Source organism: Cornus florida, unplaced genomic scaffold (assembly GCF_030987335.1).
Source record: "Cornus florida cultivar Cherokee Brave unplaced genomic scaffold, ASM3098733v1 CherokeeBrave_3.0.0_Hap2_Chr03, whole genome shotgun sequence".
NCBI lineage: Eukaryota > Viridiplantae > Streptophyta > Magnoliopsida > Cornales > Cornaceae > Cornus > Cornus florida.
Genome location: NW_026775573.1, coordinates 20,361,590 through 20,382,374, shown reverse-complemented (window position 1 = coordinate 20,382,374; position 20,785 = coordinate 20,361,590). Strand labels below are relative to the sequence as shown.

The window sequence follows — 20,785 nt, the reverse complement described above, 5'->3', positions numbered from 1 at the left end:
AGGTGAAATGTTTATGTGTCCCTAATTGCATTATGAGAGTTATTTGCAAAATAAATAAATAAATAAATAACTCTTTCATAGGTCCAAAGCAATCTATTTTTAAACCTTAACTAATCAATGTCATTAAATTTGGATATTAGTCCATAATTCAGTGGGATAGTGCCTCCAATGAAATTTGGAGTGACAGGTTTCTACTTTAATCTTTAGTATATATCAAACCATTTATTCATTTTGAGCCGGGTCAAGCCAAATTCAAGATTTGTTCAGAGTTGGCTCATTTGTTTGTGTAGTCCACTTGAATTTCAACTCATACTCAAGTCATAATCTTTACGAGTTGATATAATTAAACTTGAAGCTCAATTTTCGATAGCAAACCGATTTGGCTCTTAAATTAGTAAAACATATTACTTTATAATTTCAATATCTGGATTTTTATATTTGAGTATATTTTTATATGTGTAACAGTGTAAGAAAAAAATTTAACGTAGAAAAAATACTATCCATTTGGTTCCATTTTGAACTTTATGAAATTCACTGTACCAAGGATGATCCAATGTATCAAAACCGGAAAATTGAAGATCTAAGTCAACGAACTCCAAAAAAATATTACAGTCGAAAATTTTCCGTCAATTCCAAGAATGTTGTGGCCCATTATTGGAAAAAATTTCAGATTTGAAATGATTCCAACAAAAAGTTGCTATATATTCCCATTTTATAACCACCAAACAACAAATCTTGGAAAACAATCTTTAAACAGTTCGGGTCTTGTGGCCAATTATTACAATTTTTTTCCAAATTTATTATGACCCAAATTCAGCACAGAGTGAACATTCAAATCTCAATTTAAACATATATACCCAAATATTATTGGTCGTGGTTTACTATGAATTTTGTTGAAATTTCCATGATTCCCATACAAATTAATCACAAAATAACATTTGAAACATTCATCATCAAATTAGGGGGTAAATTACAAATTGGTTGATTTTTAAAGTTTATTTTTCACTTTGATTAAATTAAGCAAAATATATATATATATATATATCAAATCCAAAATACCCTTCAAACTTTTATTTCAAAGTACCAAATTATCATTCTTAAATCAAATCATTCTTTCAATCAAGAAATTTATTAGACGATTTATTAGGAAATTTGTTAGAATTTTCATGATTCATAGATAATTTTATCACACAATCGGAGCTACCATCTCAATTTAATCACAAAACAATATTTGAAACATTTATGATCATAAACTATCTTTAATTTTTTTTTTTTTTCTTCCAAGTGTGTCTAGGGCTACAAATGAGCCGAGCCAAGCTTGGGTTTGCTCGAGCTCAACTTGTTTGTTTACGGAGTTTGCTTTGGCTCGGCTCGTGATGAGCTCAAAAACTTGAGCTCGGGCTCGTTTTGATTTTAAAAACTCGGGTTCGACTCAATTAATAAAAATAATTTTTAAAAAAAAAAAAAAACTTGTTTTCAAAATTAATTATTATTTCACAAAACAATAAAAATAAAAAATCCGAAAGGTAAACTTGTATTATAAATATAAGAATAACGTAAATCAAGCCCATAACATAGAAAAGCCCAAATTACATGATATAGTCCAAATAAGGCACCAAAGTGATGCTAGCTTCCATCCGCAAAACCCAACTTATAAACACAACAACAGAGCTCAAAGTCACATGTATTCTCAAAGTCACTATCGTGAATCATCGTTACTTTATATACTTATATAAATATGTATAGATATATAACTAGTCTGAGCCTTATTCACGAGCTTATACGAGCCGGGCACAACGTTGTTCGGGCTCAGTTCGTTTACTAAACAAGTCTAAAAATTAAGTTCAGGATCAGCTCATTTATTAAACGAATGAGCTCGAGCCGAATCCTTAGCGAGCTGAGTCCGAACTGTTTATGAACAACTCGGTTCATTTGTAACCCTAAGTATGTCCATAAGTTCAATACACTTATCCATTATTTAGTGCCTTTTTATATTCATGATGTCATTAATATCTTGATATCATGATGATATCACTCATATTAAATTAGTCAAAACCTTCCTCATTGAACTCTTTATCATTACTCATGTTCTATTTTTCTAATTTACCTAATTGGTTGACTCAATGATAATTTAGAAATATTACAAATATCTTAAATTTTATTACTTAGTTTATATGTGATAGAGAAAAATAAATAAATTAATGCTTTAATTTGGGAAATTAGAAGTTTCCTTGTAGTTCATGTGTGTAACATTGTAGGTGCATATTTCTTGGTCCATGGCATATGCTTTTGTTGACATTGTTGTGTTGCGTCCATGAACTGCATTATTTCTTTTCATAATCCAAAGTTGCTTTACTTTGCCCATTTTTTTATTTTTTATTTTCTCTTTCCTCAAAGCTTCTTTGTTGAAGTTTGTCCCATCTTTAATTAGATGTGTAGACTTTTGTGCAATTTACCATTAACGGTCCTTACCTCCCATTACTATGTGAATTTTAGTTGAGAAAATTATGCTCATCGCGTGTCGTCCGCTATAAATAATTTAATAATTCATTTACTATTATTACAATAAAAAATAAAAATAAAACTAAAAAACTACTAAAACTCGTACTTTTAAAATAGAGTTAGGGAATATGCATGTTTTGTTAACGGATAAGTGCAGAAAACACCCCTAAAGTATACTTGACGTAGCATTTTTATCCCTATTTGAAAAAGTGTGTAAAAAATACCCTTAATTTTTTCACATGTTGTAAAAATACCCCATCTGACATAAATTAGTATTATAATACCCATTTTACCCTCAAACTCTTCTGAAAATATCCAAGGAGGTATATATGCTACTAATCTCATAATATAGGAGTGTTACGTCTCATAATATAGGAGTGTTACGTGCATATTATATATTTTTTTTTTAATTAGAGAATTTGTAGAACAATGATTTGAATTTTTTAATATTTCAGTTTTCTCTTTTCTACTAAATTTTTTTTCGTACCAACAGTGTTAAAAAAAATAAAAAAACTATTTATATTAGTGTGTACTGGTTTTTGGAGTTTAAAATTTTTTTTATTTTTTTATAGTTTGTACTTTATTCTTTCTTTTTATTTTCTATTTTTATTTTTACTTTTTTTTATACTTTTATTTTTATTTTTACCTATCTATTACCGACGTCTTCAGTCATTTTATAAAATTATTTATTTTTATATATTTTATAAAATATTTCAGTAAGAGTAATTTAGTCAATTTAGGATTTAAATTTATTAGCGGGACTTATTTACACTAAATTAAAACTTTAGAAGTGCTTTTTTTTATACGTGAAAAATATGATATGCACTGTAAATATATTTTAGAGATGTGTTTTTTTGCAATGGACCCGTTTTACTGAAGTCTGCCTCCAGGACAAACACAGTCTGTCACTATGTTGTGTTGGTTCCATGGACTGCATTATTGGTGTGGAACATCAAACGTGATGATATTTCATTTCAGGATGCTCTTTTTGAGAGGTCAGTAATCTCAAGTAGCTTTTCTTTGTCCTAGCTATATTTTTTATTTTTCTTCAAATATCAAAAGACAGATGATTTCTCTGAACCAAATTAAAAAAATACAACTCTATTTTAGCATTCTTTTAATAAAACTATCATTTAAACTCTCAAAAAAGTTCACTTCAATCTCTATCTCTAGAGAATGTGTGTGTTTTACTTATACGGCCATACCAAATGGCATGTAGTTCAATAGTATAACATTTATATTTTTATGGGACATTTATATTTTTATGAGAAGTGTTCGAGCTCTTTTTTACTATTTTTATTTGTTTTTGTTTTCTGGTAAAGTTTAGTTTTTCTTTTTAATAAATTGTTTTTATTTGATTTATTCGAATGAGACAACCTTTTCAATCTCTGATTGTTAACAGAAGAACAGATTTACTTTTAACTTTTTTTATTGCCCCAAAACTTTAAATTTTCATTTATTTTTTCCATTTTTGAATAGCTTGTGTTAATTACGTACTAATAAATTGTGGACGGAGTACAGCCCTTGAAGTGCTAGCTAAATTGATCATTAAATAACACCATTTTGTTTTTACAAAAAATAAACATATTATAAAAACCAAACAGTTGAGCCATTATTTATTCACAAATCTAGGGATGTAATGGGGTGGGTTCGGGGACTGCACACTCCTATCGTCCCACTAATAAAAATGTTTTCCCTTATTCAATTCGGGTTGTCCTACATCGATGGGGTGAGTTCATAGTGTCCCAATATACATTTTTTTATAAAAATCATTAAAAAAAAATTTATAGTATAGTCAAATATTTAATAATCATAATAACAAAAATGTTATTAAAATTTAAAATTATCAAAAGAAATAAATGAAAAAATAAAATTATAACTAATAAAAGAATATTTAAATAAAGTTTTTTTTTAACTCTTTTGACAATAAATTTAAAAAATTAAGGATTTTGTGAAAAGAAAAAATATTGTAAAGAAAGTAAATAAGGTGAGATATGGTATTAAAAAAAAATGAGGAAGGATGGTTAATGAGCTTAAAGACCTTTTTTCTTTCTCTTTAAAAAAGAAAAAGAAAAAGAAAAATGGAGTATCAATATTCGCTCCCTAAAAATATTTTGAAGATACAAATCCATAATGTTAAATATATTAGGAAAAATGTAAAAAAATCACGAGAATTCCTCAATTTGAAACCTTAAAAAGTAACATTATATTTAAAAAAATATAAAAATAAAGCATGGACGGATTGTCCAAGTAATAAAATGTCAGACCTTAATGCGCCACTTATAATTCTAGATTTGAATCATCTTCTCCTAACCCTACAAACAATTAACTCTCTAACTATTGTCAACTCAAAAAAAATATACTCGGTATCTAAAAAGAAAAGGAAAAAAAAATAACTCTCACATTAAAATTCCCAACTATCATCATACATATTTAGCTAGAGTCCTCTTGTTAGGGGTGACAAATTATAACACGACACGAGTTAAAAAGGTTTGAATTTGATATAAATGGATTTAGGTTATAAAATAATCGACATAATTAACCCGTTTATTTAATCGTGTCGGATTAGAGTTGAACGGTTCAATCCATATAATCCGTTTATGACCCATTTAACATAGAGTGATCGATCAATCACATCTCAATTTAACCATAAAGGATAAAAATAATAATAAAGTGATTAAAAACCTTTTCCAAACATTTATCTACCCAGTAATTTTTTAAACTACGGAAACATCTTTATAATTATGGCAAAATCTATAAAAGGACCGTGCAATTAACCAAAAAAAAAAAAAAAAAGAAAAGAAAAAAAAAAGGGACATATGTGAAGAAGAGTCAATGGCCTTCCAACACGTTATAGACTTGTGTGATCCATAAATTATTCCAAAGCTCAAGGTGAAATGAATCTAGTAGCTGAAGTACTGCTGAACTGTCGCTATTGATGGGCTAGAGGCTGAATTTGCAATTGAATATGAATGAATCGTTCAAAGCTCAAAAAATAGAACATGCCAAGGATACGTCACACAAATATTCTCATATATTTTTCTTTTAATTTTTTTCAATTTCTCAGTAGTATGCACACATTTTAAGGAATGTCTCCACTTTTTTCTATCATTATTTATTTTTCTACTTTTCTTCCTCCTCTTACTCTCACTTTCTCTTCCATTGATTTAGCGAACATTTTAATACCACAATCGAGAACAAAGTTTTTATGCAAAAGAATAAATCAAAGAAATAAATGAAATTTTTTAATTTTGAGTTCAAGAATTTCCTATTGCATAGCATTCCAATTTTACAAATAAGGTTTTAAAAACAATGCGAACATGACTTGCGTAATTCAACAAATTACAACATGTTTAATTATCTATAAATTTAAGTCCACCGATCTTAACAATAATAAATTAAATTTAAATTCACTTTATCATATTGTATTATTATTCCTAATTTTCGGTGTCGGTGGATATTTCTGTGTCCTTGACTAAAGCCTGCCTCGTGTACAAACACAGTCTGTCACTGTTGTGTTGGGTCCATAGACTGCATTGCATTATTGTTGTGTGCTGTTTGAAATGTGAAAATGATCTGTCTAATAAAAGTTAAATAAAAATATGTAATGAATTATTTTGTTCTTCCAACTGTTCCACGTACCACATTAGTGATGCAATTTATTTATATGTTGGGTCCACGGACTGCATTATTGGCTTGTGGGTTCCACCAATCGTTCAAATTTTCTGTCCATGAAATAATTTCAGTGCTACTTCTTGGCTGCTTCTTGTAAGATGCCAATAATCCACAGTAGCTTTACTTTGTCAATTTTAGCTTTGCTCAATCCTTGTTCACTAGAAATCAAATTGAGGATTGAAAACTCTCTTTGGTAAAAATTAAATATGCGAAAAAGCTCATAACCTCCAATCGATTATTGCCACGTGCACGTGGTTTCATAAATGTTTGTTGAATTGTGGATATCGGTGTATGTGCATATTAATTTCTTGGTGTCTATATATATATATATATATATATATATGCTTTTGTCCTCGCTCCAAGAAAGTTCCCTCTTCTTATCTTTTGACTAAACCCATTCTTGGTTTGTGTGGTGTGGGGAATTCACTAATATGTCGTCGTTTAGCCTTTTAACTATTCGAACTGATTATATTGGCTTAAGAAACAGACTGAAGTACATTAATTAATGTGAAAACTCTCTCCAGTAAAAATAAAATAAAATGTGAAAAAGCTCATAGCCTCCAATCCATTATTGCCACGTGTGGTTCCATAAATTATTCCAACCTCAAAGTGAAATAAATGTATTTTGTCTCTTTTCAACAGTAGATAAATTTTTTTTTTCTTGACAGCTTTTCTTTTGCAATTAAAATCTCACGGTTTGGGTATAAATTAAAATAAATAAAAGTTATTCCAACTTCATTTTTCACGTTAGGTCCCTTCACAAAGTCTAGTAAAAAAAGTTACACCCTTCACGTTGGATCCCTAAATTTTTAATTGTTTTGTTTATTTCCGATGTAAAAGATTTTTTTTTAAGAATTTTTTTTTTATATTTTTTATTTTCTAAGTTTGATAAGAAATTAGTTTAAGGTTGAAGCCGAGTCAGTTGGACAGGATGTATTTGGATGTGTTGATCGCATCATGTCATCAGTGTACTCGTTTAATAATAATAAATTATTTCATAAAAAGTTAACTCATTTATTTATAAAATTATAAATAACGAGATAATATATTATATTTTATTGAGACAAACAAACCAATGACATGCTCACCCGACTTTGTGCAACCCAATATGTACTCTCAAACAAACATAGTGTCCAGTCTGTAGTGTTGGATCCATGGAGTGCATTATTATTAAGGTCAAGTTTAGGTTGAGATTGAGGTCGAATTCATCAGGTAGATGCATAAAATAACTGTCAAAAATTGGTGCTACTTAAGTTATTTTTGTTATATTTTAATATTTTTTTTCTGATAAATATTTTAATACAATCGAACACCATAAACTAAAAAAATATTTTACATCCAAACAAACATAACCCCCAATCCATTATTGCCACATGTACGTGGTTCTATAAATGTATGTTGGATTGTGGATTTCGGTGTATGTCTCTTTTCAACCGTAGATGGGTTTTTATCTTCTTTAGTATCTTTGCTATTTCAATCAAAATCTGATAATAGATAAATGCTGTAATTTGAAAAATTAAAATTGCCTTAGTTGTTCATATAAATTTCAGGTAATATACAACATTATAGATGCAAATTTACTTCTTGGTTGAGAAGAAGTGGTAAGGTTACAAGAAAAAGCTTATTTGTTGAGATTACTTTCCGTCAAAATAAATAAATAAATAAAAATATTACAACTATTAGGAAGGAATTATTCTATTTTCTTGTATAATAGTAATAATAGAAGAACTCTAACACTGAAGACCTATTTGTTTGATTTGTAATTTTAAAAATAATTTTTAATGATTCAAATAACAATCTTTTAAAATTCTTTAAAAAAAAAAATTCAATTTTCAAAGAATTGAAAATTATCTCTATCACAAATCAAACAATCTCTAAATAACATTATTATTATTTTTTATTTTTGTCTATATAATGGCTTAAAGTTTATACTTTCAAGCGTGATATATGAACTACTTTCGAAAAAGTAATGGGTCCATGGGATGGGACTTGATCCTTTTGTCCTATTTTATAAAAATATTTTGTTACGATATCAACCTTTAATAATGGGAAAGCAATATACCCATTTTATTTTTAAATAAAATGACATTATTGTCCCTAAATTTTGTAATGTGAATATAAGAATTAGGGGCATTTGACACTAGGGGAAGCTACAAATATACACTAAACAATTTTGAAATCACAAAGTTTAAAATAAATTCATAAAGAAATTAGTTGCATCAATAAATCTTATTACATGCATAAGCCCAATCTCAAAAGAAAATTAAAACTAAAAATAAAGTTTTTTTGATAAATCTAATTAATGAAGATTATTAAATATAAAAATTGAAAGCATTATTCATTTAAACAACGAACGAAAATTTTAAAATAATCAACAATCATTTCTCTAAAAAAAAAAAAGAAAAATTATGTCATCATGCTAGTTTGGCCTTTTAACTATTCAAACCAATTATATAGGTTTAAGAAACAGACTGAAGTACATTTATCAATGTGAAATTTCTTTCCGGTAAAAATAAAATAAAATATGAACAAGCACACAGCTTCCAAACCATTATTGCCACGTGTTCAACGGTAGATATTCTTGTCATCTTTTCTTCTGCAATCAAAATCTCACGGTGGGTCCCTAAATTTCTAACTTCTTTTTCACGTTGGGTCGCTTCACAAGGTCTAGTCAAAAAAGTTACACGTTCAATTTCATCGGTGAATGTCTCTTTTGCGGTGGATAGATTATTGGTGCAACCCACTATATACTCTAGAACAAACATGGTGTCCAGTCTGTAGTGTTGGGTCAATGGAGTGCATTATTGGTGTCTGTCATGTATATTTTAAACTTTGTGATTAATGTTTATTTTTGAGAGGTCCACTGGCAAATAATCCAAAGTAACTCGACTTTTTTTTTTTTTATAAAATAAATTATAAAAAATACCACTCTATTTTAGCATTTTTTTTTTTTATAAAAATATCATTTAAATTTTCAAAAAAGTGCATGTCAATCTCTCTATTGTGTTTTACCTTCAATTTGGTAGTGCAGTTTATTAGTATTATTTTTTTCTGTGTTTTTTTAGGCTTGATATGAAAACTTATAAAAGCAAAGTAATATCCACACTGCAAATATTTGATAAATGCACTTTAATTTTAGGTTAAATAACATCATTAACCATAAATTTATAATTAAGTGCATGGGAATTAAGAACACTTTTATTTGCTTAAAAAAAGAAAAAAAAATATATTAGAGTGTAATTTATCAGTGAATATAATCTCTCTAACAAAAATAAAACAAATAAATATATATATATGTGTGTGTGTGTGTGTGTATGCGAAAAGTCCATAGTTTCAAATGCATTATTGGCTTGTGTGGTTCCATAAGTTAGTCAATGTAAGGCCAAAATGTCAAATGTTTGTGGCAGCTGAACTGTCGATTTTGATAGAAAAGAGGAAATGACATGCATCATTCAGCTGAACTTGAATGTGAATGTGAATGTGAATGTGAATGTGAATGCATCATCCAAACAGCTTTCAGTGTTTGTCCCTTTCCTACAGTAGGTAGGTAGATTATTGTGCAGAAGCCTGTTCGATTTTTCTCTTTAAAAGTATTTGATCCCTAAATTTCATCACTTTAGAGAAGATGAGAATATCTTATGATTATTTGAGCTAATGCATAAAGGGAATTCTAGTTAAATGTGATAGTTGGGACTTCTTAAAAATTTAATTTTCTTTTCTTTTGTTTTGGATAGAATATTTCTCTTTGAGTTTAAGATATTCTTCAATATATTTAACATTACGAGTTAGTATTTTCACGTGTTAATAATTTTATTGAGATGGTTGATCAACTATCTAGTCTATCTTTTTTATTCATTCAAAAAAAAAAATATATATATATATATATATATACACCTAACTAATTTATACTTTTAACGTTTTTAGCCACGTCAATCATGGATTGCTGGCTCATTTGTTTGTATAATCGGCTTGAATTTTGACTTGTACTCAAGTTATACTCTTTATGTGTTAAAAAATAAAAAAATTTAACTAATTTATACTTTTATCGTTTTTAGCGATGTCAAGTAGAGATTGTTGGCTCATTTGTTTGTCTAATTGGCTTGAATTTTACTTATACTCAAGTTCTACACTTTATGTGTTTAGAAAATTAATCTTGAAGCTTAATTTCCGATAATAACCCAGTTTGGTACTTGAATTAGCTAGTAAAACTTATAATTGATTATATTTTCTTTTTTATATTTTAGTATGTTTAATCATTGTAATAAAATTTTCAAGATTACAAAAAAGAAAATATATATATATATATAATTGATTCCTTTGTGAACTTTATGCCATTCATTGTACCAAGGATCCAATATCCGGAGTAAAAAATTCGCGCAAAAATTTATTGTGATTCCCACTGCCTAATTTGGTCATTCGCCTCTCATCTTAACCATAAAAGATCAAATAAAAATAAAAATAAAAATAAAAAACAGAACAATGTGGGTTGCTTTACGCTAAATGGTTGTAAAAACACTTGAGAGGGTGTACAAGTGTAACCTGCTTATTTATTAAATTTTACTTTTTTTTTTTATCATGATAAAACAAAAACAATTATGAAATAAAACATTTAAATGCAAGTAGATAAACGCAAGAGTAAAAGATGAGCATCAAATTTTGTTGGTGAAAATTTTTGTTGGAAGAAATTTAACCAATCGGGATGAAAACCACGAAGTGATCGTGATTTATTAGAAAACTTGTTAAAATCCATGATTCAGACAATTGCATCTCACAATAATAACCACAACTTAATTTAATCACAAAACAATATTTGAAATATTTATCATCATCATCATAAACTATTTAAAAAATTTCCCTTCTAATGTGTGCATAAGTTCAATACACTTGCCCGTTATTGTCGTGTCCTGATTTTGTATTCATGTTCATATTCTATTTTATTTTATTTTTACTATTTTTATTTGTGTTGTTAGAGTGAGAATTCAACATTTGAAATATTTTCCATGAAGCCCTTACTAAGAGTACTTTGCAAATTGGAGCTGAATATGAATTATTCTTATAGCACAAATGTTTGTATTTGCTTTAATTTATAGTAAATGAATCACCGCTTGTGATTTGAAATAAATATGACTGTCCAAAATTGTAGTATTGCTTAGTTTATGCGACCGAAAAACATAAATAAATGCTGTAATTCGGGAAATTATAAGTTTGTTGGTAGTTCTTGGATTTATTAACTTGGCATATGCTTTTGTCCTCCCTCCAGGTAAGTTTCCTTTGCTTGGGTCCATGGACTTGGTCGCATTTTTGGGGTGTGTGTGTGTGTGGAATCCATTGATGTCTCCAACTTGCTTTTCATGATGGTATTTCTTTTCATAATTCAAAGAAGCTTTACTTTGTCCTTTTTTATTTTTGACAGGTACTTGGATGGTAAATTGCAAACTTTTGCCAAATTTTCCATATACCGGACAAAATAAACACACAATCTCTATCAGTGTCTCAATTTAAGCGCAAAAAGATCTAAAATAAAAAAAAAATAAAAAAATAGAATGTCACTCGTGTATATATATATATCACGGTTCACGGTCGCAGTTGCGGTATAACTGTGAATATTGATATAAATTAGCGGAATTGAATAGTTTATGAGGGTGTGCAACAATATCGGATCTTTAAAAAGAAATTACGAACCCGATAATACGTTGTGGATAAGTTGATAAAGTACAATAAAGTACACACCTCAGTTAAACTTTTAACCAGTGGTTCTATTTTATAAAGTACAATAACACTCTTTCAAGTTTGTCAAAAAGACATATAGACGAAACTTAGCCTATTTTGGGACAGCGCCTCAAATTTAATACGATCACCAAAGACACCCAACAGTAATTAATTAATATTTTTGCCATTTGATTTTTATTTTTGAATAACTACACCCCTTTTGAATTACCTTTTTAACCTCCACTTGATTTAGTATTTGTAGACCAATTTATTTCCTTCTCTCCCCTCAGCAACCTCAGCAACCTTACCACCACACAACTTATCTCTTTCATTCATTCATTGGCGTCATATTGCAACCAATACTTAATCTTTTCCGGTTGGACGTTGTTCTTTGTTGGTTTGATCCCTAAAGCTTACTGTTTTTGGTCTCTGAAGGTAACTATTCAGATTAAGGTTTTGGACCTCTCTGATTTTTAATTTCTGTTTGGCTCACTCTACTATGTTTTTGGCTCAATTTGTATATGATTTACCTTCATTTTTGGCTCAATTTGTACATGAAGCTCCTTGGTTTGAATTGAAAAATCATGATTATTTGTCAGAATTAAAATGCAACAACTTTGATCTGAACACCCAATGAAGGTTTTTTGTTTTTTTTCTTTTTGTAACACTTGAATCCAAACACCCAATCACGCACACCCAAACACCACCTAATTTCCCAAAAATCCCTAAACCACTCTCTCTCTCTCTATACACACACACACACAAGCCCACTGTCTCTCAATCTAAAACTCAGAATATACACACACCATCTCTCTATCAAAAATTCAGAATATAATATATATATATATATATATATATATATATAGTATCTCTATGTGTCTGTCGCCACTCTCTGTATATGTGAGTGTATATATATATATATCTGCAGCCTCTCTCCTTCTATATAATATTGGTGGTTGCCAATGGAAGAAAAAATTTATAGTAGTCCTCACAAAAAATAACAGATCAACGTACATACAGAAACAAATCACAAAAAGAAAAAGAAAAAGAAAAAGAAAAAGAAATATATATATATATATATATATATATATATATATAGATGATGGTGAGTGAGTATGACGGATTTATAAATTATTAAACCCTTTTTTCTTTGCCCATCTAGACAAAAGATAAGCTTTAGAGAGAGAGAAGAGTGTTTGTGGAGAGGCCATGAAGTTGGAGAACCAGAGGGTGGTAATGACAGCTGACTGTGGAAATGGGTGTGAGGGAAGAAGACGAAGGAGTGGAAGTCTGTAGAGAGAGATGGAAGAGGGTAGTTTGGTCCTTTAATTATTTTGATATTTTATAATTAAAATTAATAAAATAATAAAGGATAAAATGAACTTTTCACCCTTAATTATCTTTAAATAATTGAGTTTTTACAATTCTTTGACACTCAGCTATCCTACCTCAACCATACTGCGTCAAAAGTAATGCTATTGAGTTCCGTTCGTGTAAACAATTGGGTTTCCTCCATCAGTTCGCTACGATTTCACAGTATATAAAGATTTGAATTGTGAATTTATATCTTTCTTTCATTTCCTTTCACATGTGGTCTCTCAATCTAGCTCAAGACCCTTCTTCTTTTGCATTTCCTACTCTCTCTTCTCGGAATCTATACTAACTATTCAACTGTTGTTTTGCAGACACAACTTCTTTATTTGTTGATTGTCATATAACCCTAGAATTCGGAATCTCCACTAGGTAATCTGTTTTTTCTTTTTTTTTTTTCTTTTTTTTTTTTCGTGTAGAGTTCTAAAAATATCATTCATTGCTTGCTTTTGTAATTTGATTTTAAATTTCCTATATTACAATTGTACTGGAGATAGCATTTTTTTTTTTAACTACCATAGTGTCGGCATTTTTTTTTGTTAGAGAGCCTGATCCGGAATACATATAATTTTCTTTTATCCTTTATAAAATGATATATTTGGCTATAAATATCTCTACTAATATAACCTTGTCTATATCACAATTTTTAAATGTTGATCTTAAGTTATTTTTCCCTTTTATATGTTGAAGATACAAGATTTCGTTTCTTTTCTTTCTCTCTCTCTACCCTTCTTTTTTCCACTTTCCACCTGTAATGGTCTATTTATAGACCATCACCCTTATTGTAGTTAACCAATTACATTGGGCATATATTCGAAAGCTTTCTTCCTTCTGGGTTTGGTCTTCCAATGGGCTTGACCTTCCTCGGTGGATCCCCCAGGTTCGACCCATTCCAGGGCGCTTTGGCATGGATCTTACTTCAATCATTCGACCCAATCTCGTTCCCGCGAACCATATCCGGCCCATGCCACTTGCCGCATCCTCAACTGCCCCCATAATTACCCCTTATTGATTAGGTGGTAATTATTAAAGGCTGCTAATGATGACCTGACGGCTCGAGGAGATCGTGTGGGAGAATGGACAGTTAGATCTAGGGGTCGGCGTTTCGAGATTCAAAAAGACAACCCATCGCTTTCCTGACTCCTCGGCTCTTGGGCTATCCTCGTCTTTATAAGCTCCATTGATTCTCCATCGATCCTTTTTACCGTCTCCATCTCACCTTTTGCTGTTTGAATCCTCTCCGGCGATCTCTTGCGAAAGATCTTCCTTTCAGTGGCTTTGCAATACTCTCTGCCGTTTTCACTCTCTAAGGTTAGTTTCATTTGCATTTTTCTTTTGGAAGACTTCTTTCTCCTCCCCGGAATCCTCATTCACTCTTACCATGACAGTAGATCAAGACGTTCTTCGCATGAAACTTCACCTTCCTGACGATGTAGAAATTAGAAACTGCCCCTGAGAAGTGAATATTAGAACCGGTGCTGGCCTTCTTCCCAGCAAGGTCCTATTTTCACTCCTCCATCTCAATCTCTTTAGATTTCCTTTACATTCTTTCTTTTGCTATGTTTTTAACAAGCTAAATCTCTCCCCTTTACAAGTAAACCCCAATTTCCTAGGATTTTATCCGTTATGCTACTCCTGATTCGTGACAGAGGTCTGGATCTGGACCTCGTAGATCTTTTCCTCTGTTACAAAGTCAGCAAGATCAGAACTGACGAACCGTTTTACCACCTTTTCCCCATTGAGAAGAGGTCCATCTGCACGGATAAAATCAAATCCGAGAAGGGTTGGAGGAAAAACATTATTGGGGTTAGGGGGGCCTGGTTCTCTCCAGCTGCAGAGGATTTCCCTATCCCGAGCGCTTTCGGAGAGTGCTCTGTCTCGTTTTACAAGAAATATAAAAACCATAAGAGTGACTGTCCTTGCGAGATTTGCACTCCTCGTTTTTGTACTTTCTTGTGCCATTTCTTAGGCATTCCTTGTGATGACTTGAGTTACAGTGTGTGCAGGGATAGGGATAACTACTTGAAGCGGTACGTTCTGACCAACGTTCCCTCTTGCTCGGACCTTCTCACCTCAGATAATCTCCTTGATATCTCAGTCCTCGGCAAGACAATGAGCCAACTCCAGATCCCTTCCTTCGGCAGGAAGAAAACTGCCCCCAGGCCCGCTACCACCCCTGCATCAAATTCCTCCCCGGCTTCAGCATCTTCCTCCGCTACCCTTTCTGATACCACTCCTGTGATACCCCTCGGATCCGAGACACGGGTTGATTAGGCCCAGGCCCAAATCCGAGAGATATCAAACAATTAATATATTAAAACGAACACGGAATACAAAAGTGATTAAAGAGAAAAAATTTAAGCTGAAAGAAACTAAAATAAATCCTCAAATATAAATATTTAAACCTTGACAATCCAAACTCCATAAGTTTAACAACTCGGGAATCCATCTCTAGTGGACCCCTAATAAAATCCCAAACTGCATGGAAGAAAACTGAAGATAAAATCCAAATCTAATATCTGGAAAGAAGTCCTACGTTGTCGGTAGAATAGAAGTCTGTATCTGCTCTGCACGATCAAACTCTAACCCTGGAACTGACGAGTACCTGAAAAATATATGGGTGGGTCAGGCCCACATGCAAATCCTGATCTACGACAATCCAAACAGAAATCCGATACGCAGATACATACTAGAAAGAATCAACAATATCTAGAATAGTCCATATATGTATAAGTACACACTATAGGACGCTCACTAGTCCAAAAAGGTCTGTCTCAGCCTGAATAGAGATACCATGCAAATCGCACATACTGTGGTCATGTGTATCTAGACCTACTAGGGAACAACACCTCTGTCCAGCTATCCATCCTAGGCAATATACGCACCCCAACCATGGTCCTGAGACTCAAGCTCATACCATGGTACATATAATAAATATATAAAGTCCGTGTCCTTCTATTACAAAATATCAACCATCTGAAAAGTGGTTTGATAAATGTAAAGCAAATCCATCCTGAAAACCATATTAAGTCATTCAATTATTTGATGATATGACACAAGTAGGTGATGGACTTAACTCATAGGGTTAATCCATACCTTAATCCAAATTAGGTAGGATTTAGTGTTTGACTAATCCATACCTAGTATGTCACCGTCCCATACCGGTACATACAAATTCTCCATATAGCATAGTTATTAAAACAATACTATATAATCAACAACCATCCTCCAGTATATGCATTGGTATAAATTCATACATATATCAATATTAGGTATTCACTACAGAATCTAAATATCATGCTCCAATCATTTAAACAGCTAGAATAAGACATAGCATTTGAATCCTCCAAAACAGCCAATAAATTGATACATATTAAACAAGTTAAATGTCAATTTAAATTCAACTAAGTATAAATAAATATAATTAATTTACCCTACTTATAACACAGTAACAATATAGGGTTATATATAATTGAATTATATATAAAAACTTTGCCAAGTTCCAGTTATATAATCCTAGCAAAAACAGTGCAACGTATAGCCATTATTTGATCTGTTCATTGCTCTTACCCTTAAACCATTATGGTATTAAATGTTTTCAACACTTATTTAAGTCCCTAACATTTAATTACATCCCACAATATCATTTAAACAGCCTTAGAAAACACTGTACAGCCAAACAGCCCCTATAACTCGTTTCTGGGCAATTCAAGAAAGAGCAGGCTCAATTAAAACATTGAGCCTGCTCTAAATTTAGGTTAGAACCGGCTCCTTCAGCATTGAGCCGGCTCCATCTTCCTAATAGAGCCGGCTCCATCCTCTTTGAGCCGGCTCTAAGGTGATTTTAGAGCCTGCTCCTTCTCCGTTGCAGTCTACGTCCGTTCTAGCTTCATCTTCTTCAACTCCGGTGATTACAGAGCCTCTGTGGTGTGTTCTAATTCTTATTCTAGGTTCAACCTTAGTCCTAAATAAGTTTAAGCCACTGAGTTCTAATCCTAACATGTGTAGGAACACAAGTTTCAAAGCCCCGTTTACAGAACCTCTGTTAGCAAATCCTAAGCAAGTTGCAACAGATTTAATTCAGACAAATTTGGTGCAATTAAATTCTATTTTAAACACTTGTTTTGGAGTTCAAATTCAGTCGTAGATTAGTTAACAAACAATGATATACAATCAAAACTTAAATTGAAACACAAGTTGATTCACAGCGGCAGCAAGGTTACAAGTTAATTTTCCTAAAGCAACCAAGAACAGATTAATACCATCAATTTAATTACTGATTAAACATGCATAATAGATATAATTAAGCCTTAGTATAATCCCTGGAGTCTTCCTAGTCATGCACAGAACACGAATTAACGGGAGAGAGAAGAACAGAACTTGCCTTGAGACTTTGGTTTAAAAACCCCCAACTGTTGTCTCTATCTTCTTTGGCTACCTTGGTTGTATCAAACAGCCTCTGCTGCTCCTAATTCAGTCCCGAACTCCTCCTTGAATCACTCAAGTTCACTATGTATTTCCTCTCAATCTTTCTCTCTATTTTCTCTCTATCACACTGTATACGTGATTATGGTGAATATGGTTTTTATTTGTAACCCTAAATCAATGTATAAACAATATATATATAGACTCTACAGAAACCCTAAGTCCATACAGATATCACTCGGCCCATAGGTAATCCTAGGTTATAACAATGTCGGCTATGATAAAACCTAAAACCCTAAGTTACAATTAATGCATTTAAAACACATTAAACCAATTAACATAAATAAATAAATAAACAATTAAAACAATCAAATTAAAACTAAAAATAAAACATTTAATTCAAATAAAATCAACTAATAACAATTAAATTAAACAATATCAAGTAGTTCAAATAAGTTCAGATAAAATCAAATAACACACCAATTAATACACCAATTAATGAAAATACACACTTAAACAATTTAAAAATGCAATAAAATAATTAATAAAAATATCAGAATTATCCTTTTGAATTTAGGGGTATTACAACTCCTTCCACCGATCCATCCGTGACGGCTGCTGACCCGGTCGCTAACACGGCGACTGCCAGTCCGAACGTTACCCCCTCTGTCAACAATCCTCCTGGTTCTACCACTGCTTCCGCACGGGAGAAGGCCAGAGGAAAAAGACATCAACCTGACAGTGCCCTCAACATGGATGACGTTCCCTTGTCTCAGAGGGTTAGGCCCTCTGGGCCGAATGTGGTATCCCTGGCGAGACCTCCTCAAGCTAGGCCCCCCACCCCTTCTGGGCATGCCTCCGCTTCAGGAACGGCGCCATGGAGCCCTCGCTTCATTCGAACAGACGGATCGTCTGTGAAACCGACCGAGACTATGTTCAAAGATGGTAAGACCGCAATGGCTTACTACAGGAGTATGTGGACTCCCAAGGACATCGAGGTAGCCAAAAGTCTGTCTCAGAGGGAGGTGTTCAGCCGATTTCCTTTGTCCGCCATGGAGGTAACTTCTACCCCTTAGTCAATAAATCTTTACATACTCTTGACACTTATTTTCTTTTAACCATCTGCTCGGCTTAACCAGTTGTCCTGTATATCTCTACACACCTTATACGGGATGATGGCTATGCAGAAACAAGTTGAGCATGTGAATGCCAAGGTCCGCGCGCTTTCTGACAGCCTTAATGCAGCGAACAAGGAGAACGACGATTTAGCTGCTCAGAAGACCGGGTTGATGGTTCAGCTTGGTAAAATTGAAAAAGAGAGGGATTCGCTGAGGAAGGAAACTGACTCTCTTCAGGATGAGAGGAATGCTCTGCAGCTTGAAAGGAGCGTCTGGCATACCGAGCGGGAATCCCTTAAGGCCGAGAAGGAAGAACTGCTACGCCTTCTGAGTGATGAGCAATCCGCTCGGATGGCCTTTGAGAAAAAGGCCTTGGACAAGCGCAACACTTTACTTGATACCATCAGCAGGGTAAATGGTGGTATGCTAGCTCTGCATGCTCGGTTCTCTAGAGTTGGAGCCCTCAGATATGCTCAGGGGTTCCGAGAGGGTTACGCCGATCGCGTCCCGGATGAGGGTCAGACTGGCTCTACCCATGATGATGTAGATAAAGACCTGGATATTGACCCTCCTGGTGTTTATACCGATCCAGACTCCACCGCTGCCGAGGGCATATTCGATAAATGTCAGGAGATTGCGTCTTCTCGGATCACTCATACTCCTCCTGCTGCTCTGACTTTGGACATTCTTCCTCTGTCCACTTTGACTCCGTCTGCTGTCACTGCTGAAGATAACCCTCAGTAGAATGAATCTTCCAACGCTGTTGAGGGTAGGACTCAACAGAACGATTCTATCATTCACCTCGACTCTCCACCTCGTGAAGACGGCGACACCACCAATAATGAGGAGGTAGCCCAACATCATCAAGAGGCCGACGAGGCAAACGCCTCTTAGTTAGAACTTTTTTTTTTTTAAAATGTACTGACTTTGGTATATTTGCCATCTTTACACCTCATTTTTTGTAACCCTCTGAACCTTATTAATGAGATGGCCGACTTTTGGTCAAACTTTTTATGTAAACTTCCCTTTTTTTTTTTTTTTAGCAAGTGTTTGGCGTTCGGCTCATTGTGCCAACTGCCATTTACTTTGCTCAGGCGCCTGGCGTTCGGCTAGAATGCCACTTGCCACTTGGCCCTTTAATTTTCTTTAGCAAGTGTTTGGCGTTCGGCTCATAGTGCCAACTACCACTTACTTTGCTTAGGTGCTTGGCGCTTGGCTGGAATGCCACTTGCCACTTGGCCTTCTATTTTTCTTAGCAAGTGTTTGGCGTTCGGCTCATAGTGCCAGCTGCCACTTACTTTGCTCAGGCGTTTGGCGTTCGGCTAGAATGCCACTTGCCACTTGGCCTTCTATTTTTCTTAGCAAGTGTTTGGCGTTCGGCTCATAGTGCCAGCTGCCACTTACTTTGCTCAGGCGCTTGGCGTTCGGCTAGAATGCCACTTGCCACTTGGCCTTTTATTTTTCTTGGCAAGTGTTTGGCGTTCGGCTCATAGTGCCAGCTGCCACTTACTTTGCTCAGGCGCTTAGCGTTCGGCTAGAATGCCACTTGCCACTTGGCCTTCTATTTTTCTTAGCAAGTGTTTGGCGTTCGGCTCATAGTGCCAACTGCCACTTACTTTGCTTAGGATTTTAAAGAGGAGTGGAATCTTTATAAATCTCAGAAACTTATACATTCAACTGTTTTCAATTTAAAATAAAAAAAATTCGGTACTGAATCTCAACTTTTTATTGATAATACCTCTTCAGAGAAGTAGCATTCCAAGGCTTGTTAACCAGCCTTCCGGCCATGGTTTCTAAGGTATATGCGCCTTTTCCTATGGCCTCTGCAATTCTGAATGGGCCTTCCCATGGTGGCATCATCTTTTTGACTATCCCCACCTTCTTTTTCAGAACCAGGTCACCTGGCCTAAAGTCTCTGTACTTTACTTTCCTGTTATGGCTGTTCGCAAGCGTCTGCTGGTAAGATGCGAGCCTTACCGCTGTTG

At 33.1% G+C, this 20,785-nt stretch overlaps 1 protein-coding gene and 1 pseudogene across 2 annotated transcripts; both read left to right on the top strand.

Annotated features, from left to right (window-relative positions):
- Positions 1-12,327: 12,327 nt before the first annotated feature.
- LOC132299849 (putative disease resistance RPP13-like protein 1) overlaps positions 12,328-20,785 on the top strand; it is a 53,949-nt pseudogene continuing 45,491 nt past the window's right edge.
- On the top strand, positions 13,636-19,814 carry LOC132299850 (uncharacterized). Of its 2 annotated transcripts, none has more exons than XM_059796714.1 (2): positions 13,636-18,740; positions 18,870-19,814. In XM_059796714.1, exons 1-2 carry the CDS (start codon positions 18,435-18,437, stop codon positions 19,542-19,544), a joined length of 981 nt encoding a protein of 326 aa, XP_059652697.1. In that variant the 5' UTR covers positions 13,636-18,434; the 3' UTR covers positions 19,545-19,814. The 2 variants fall into 2 exon arrangements, with proteins under 2 accessions (XP_059652697.1, XP_059652696.1); XM_059796713.1 differs by having other exon boundaries at positions 18,822-19,814.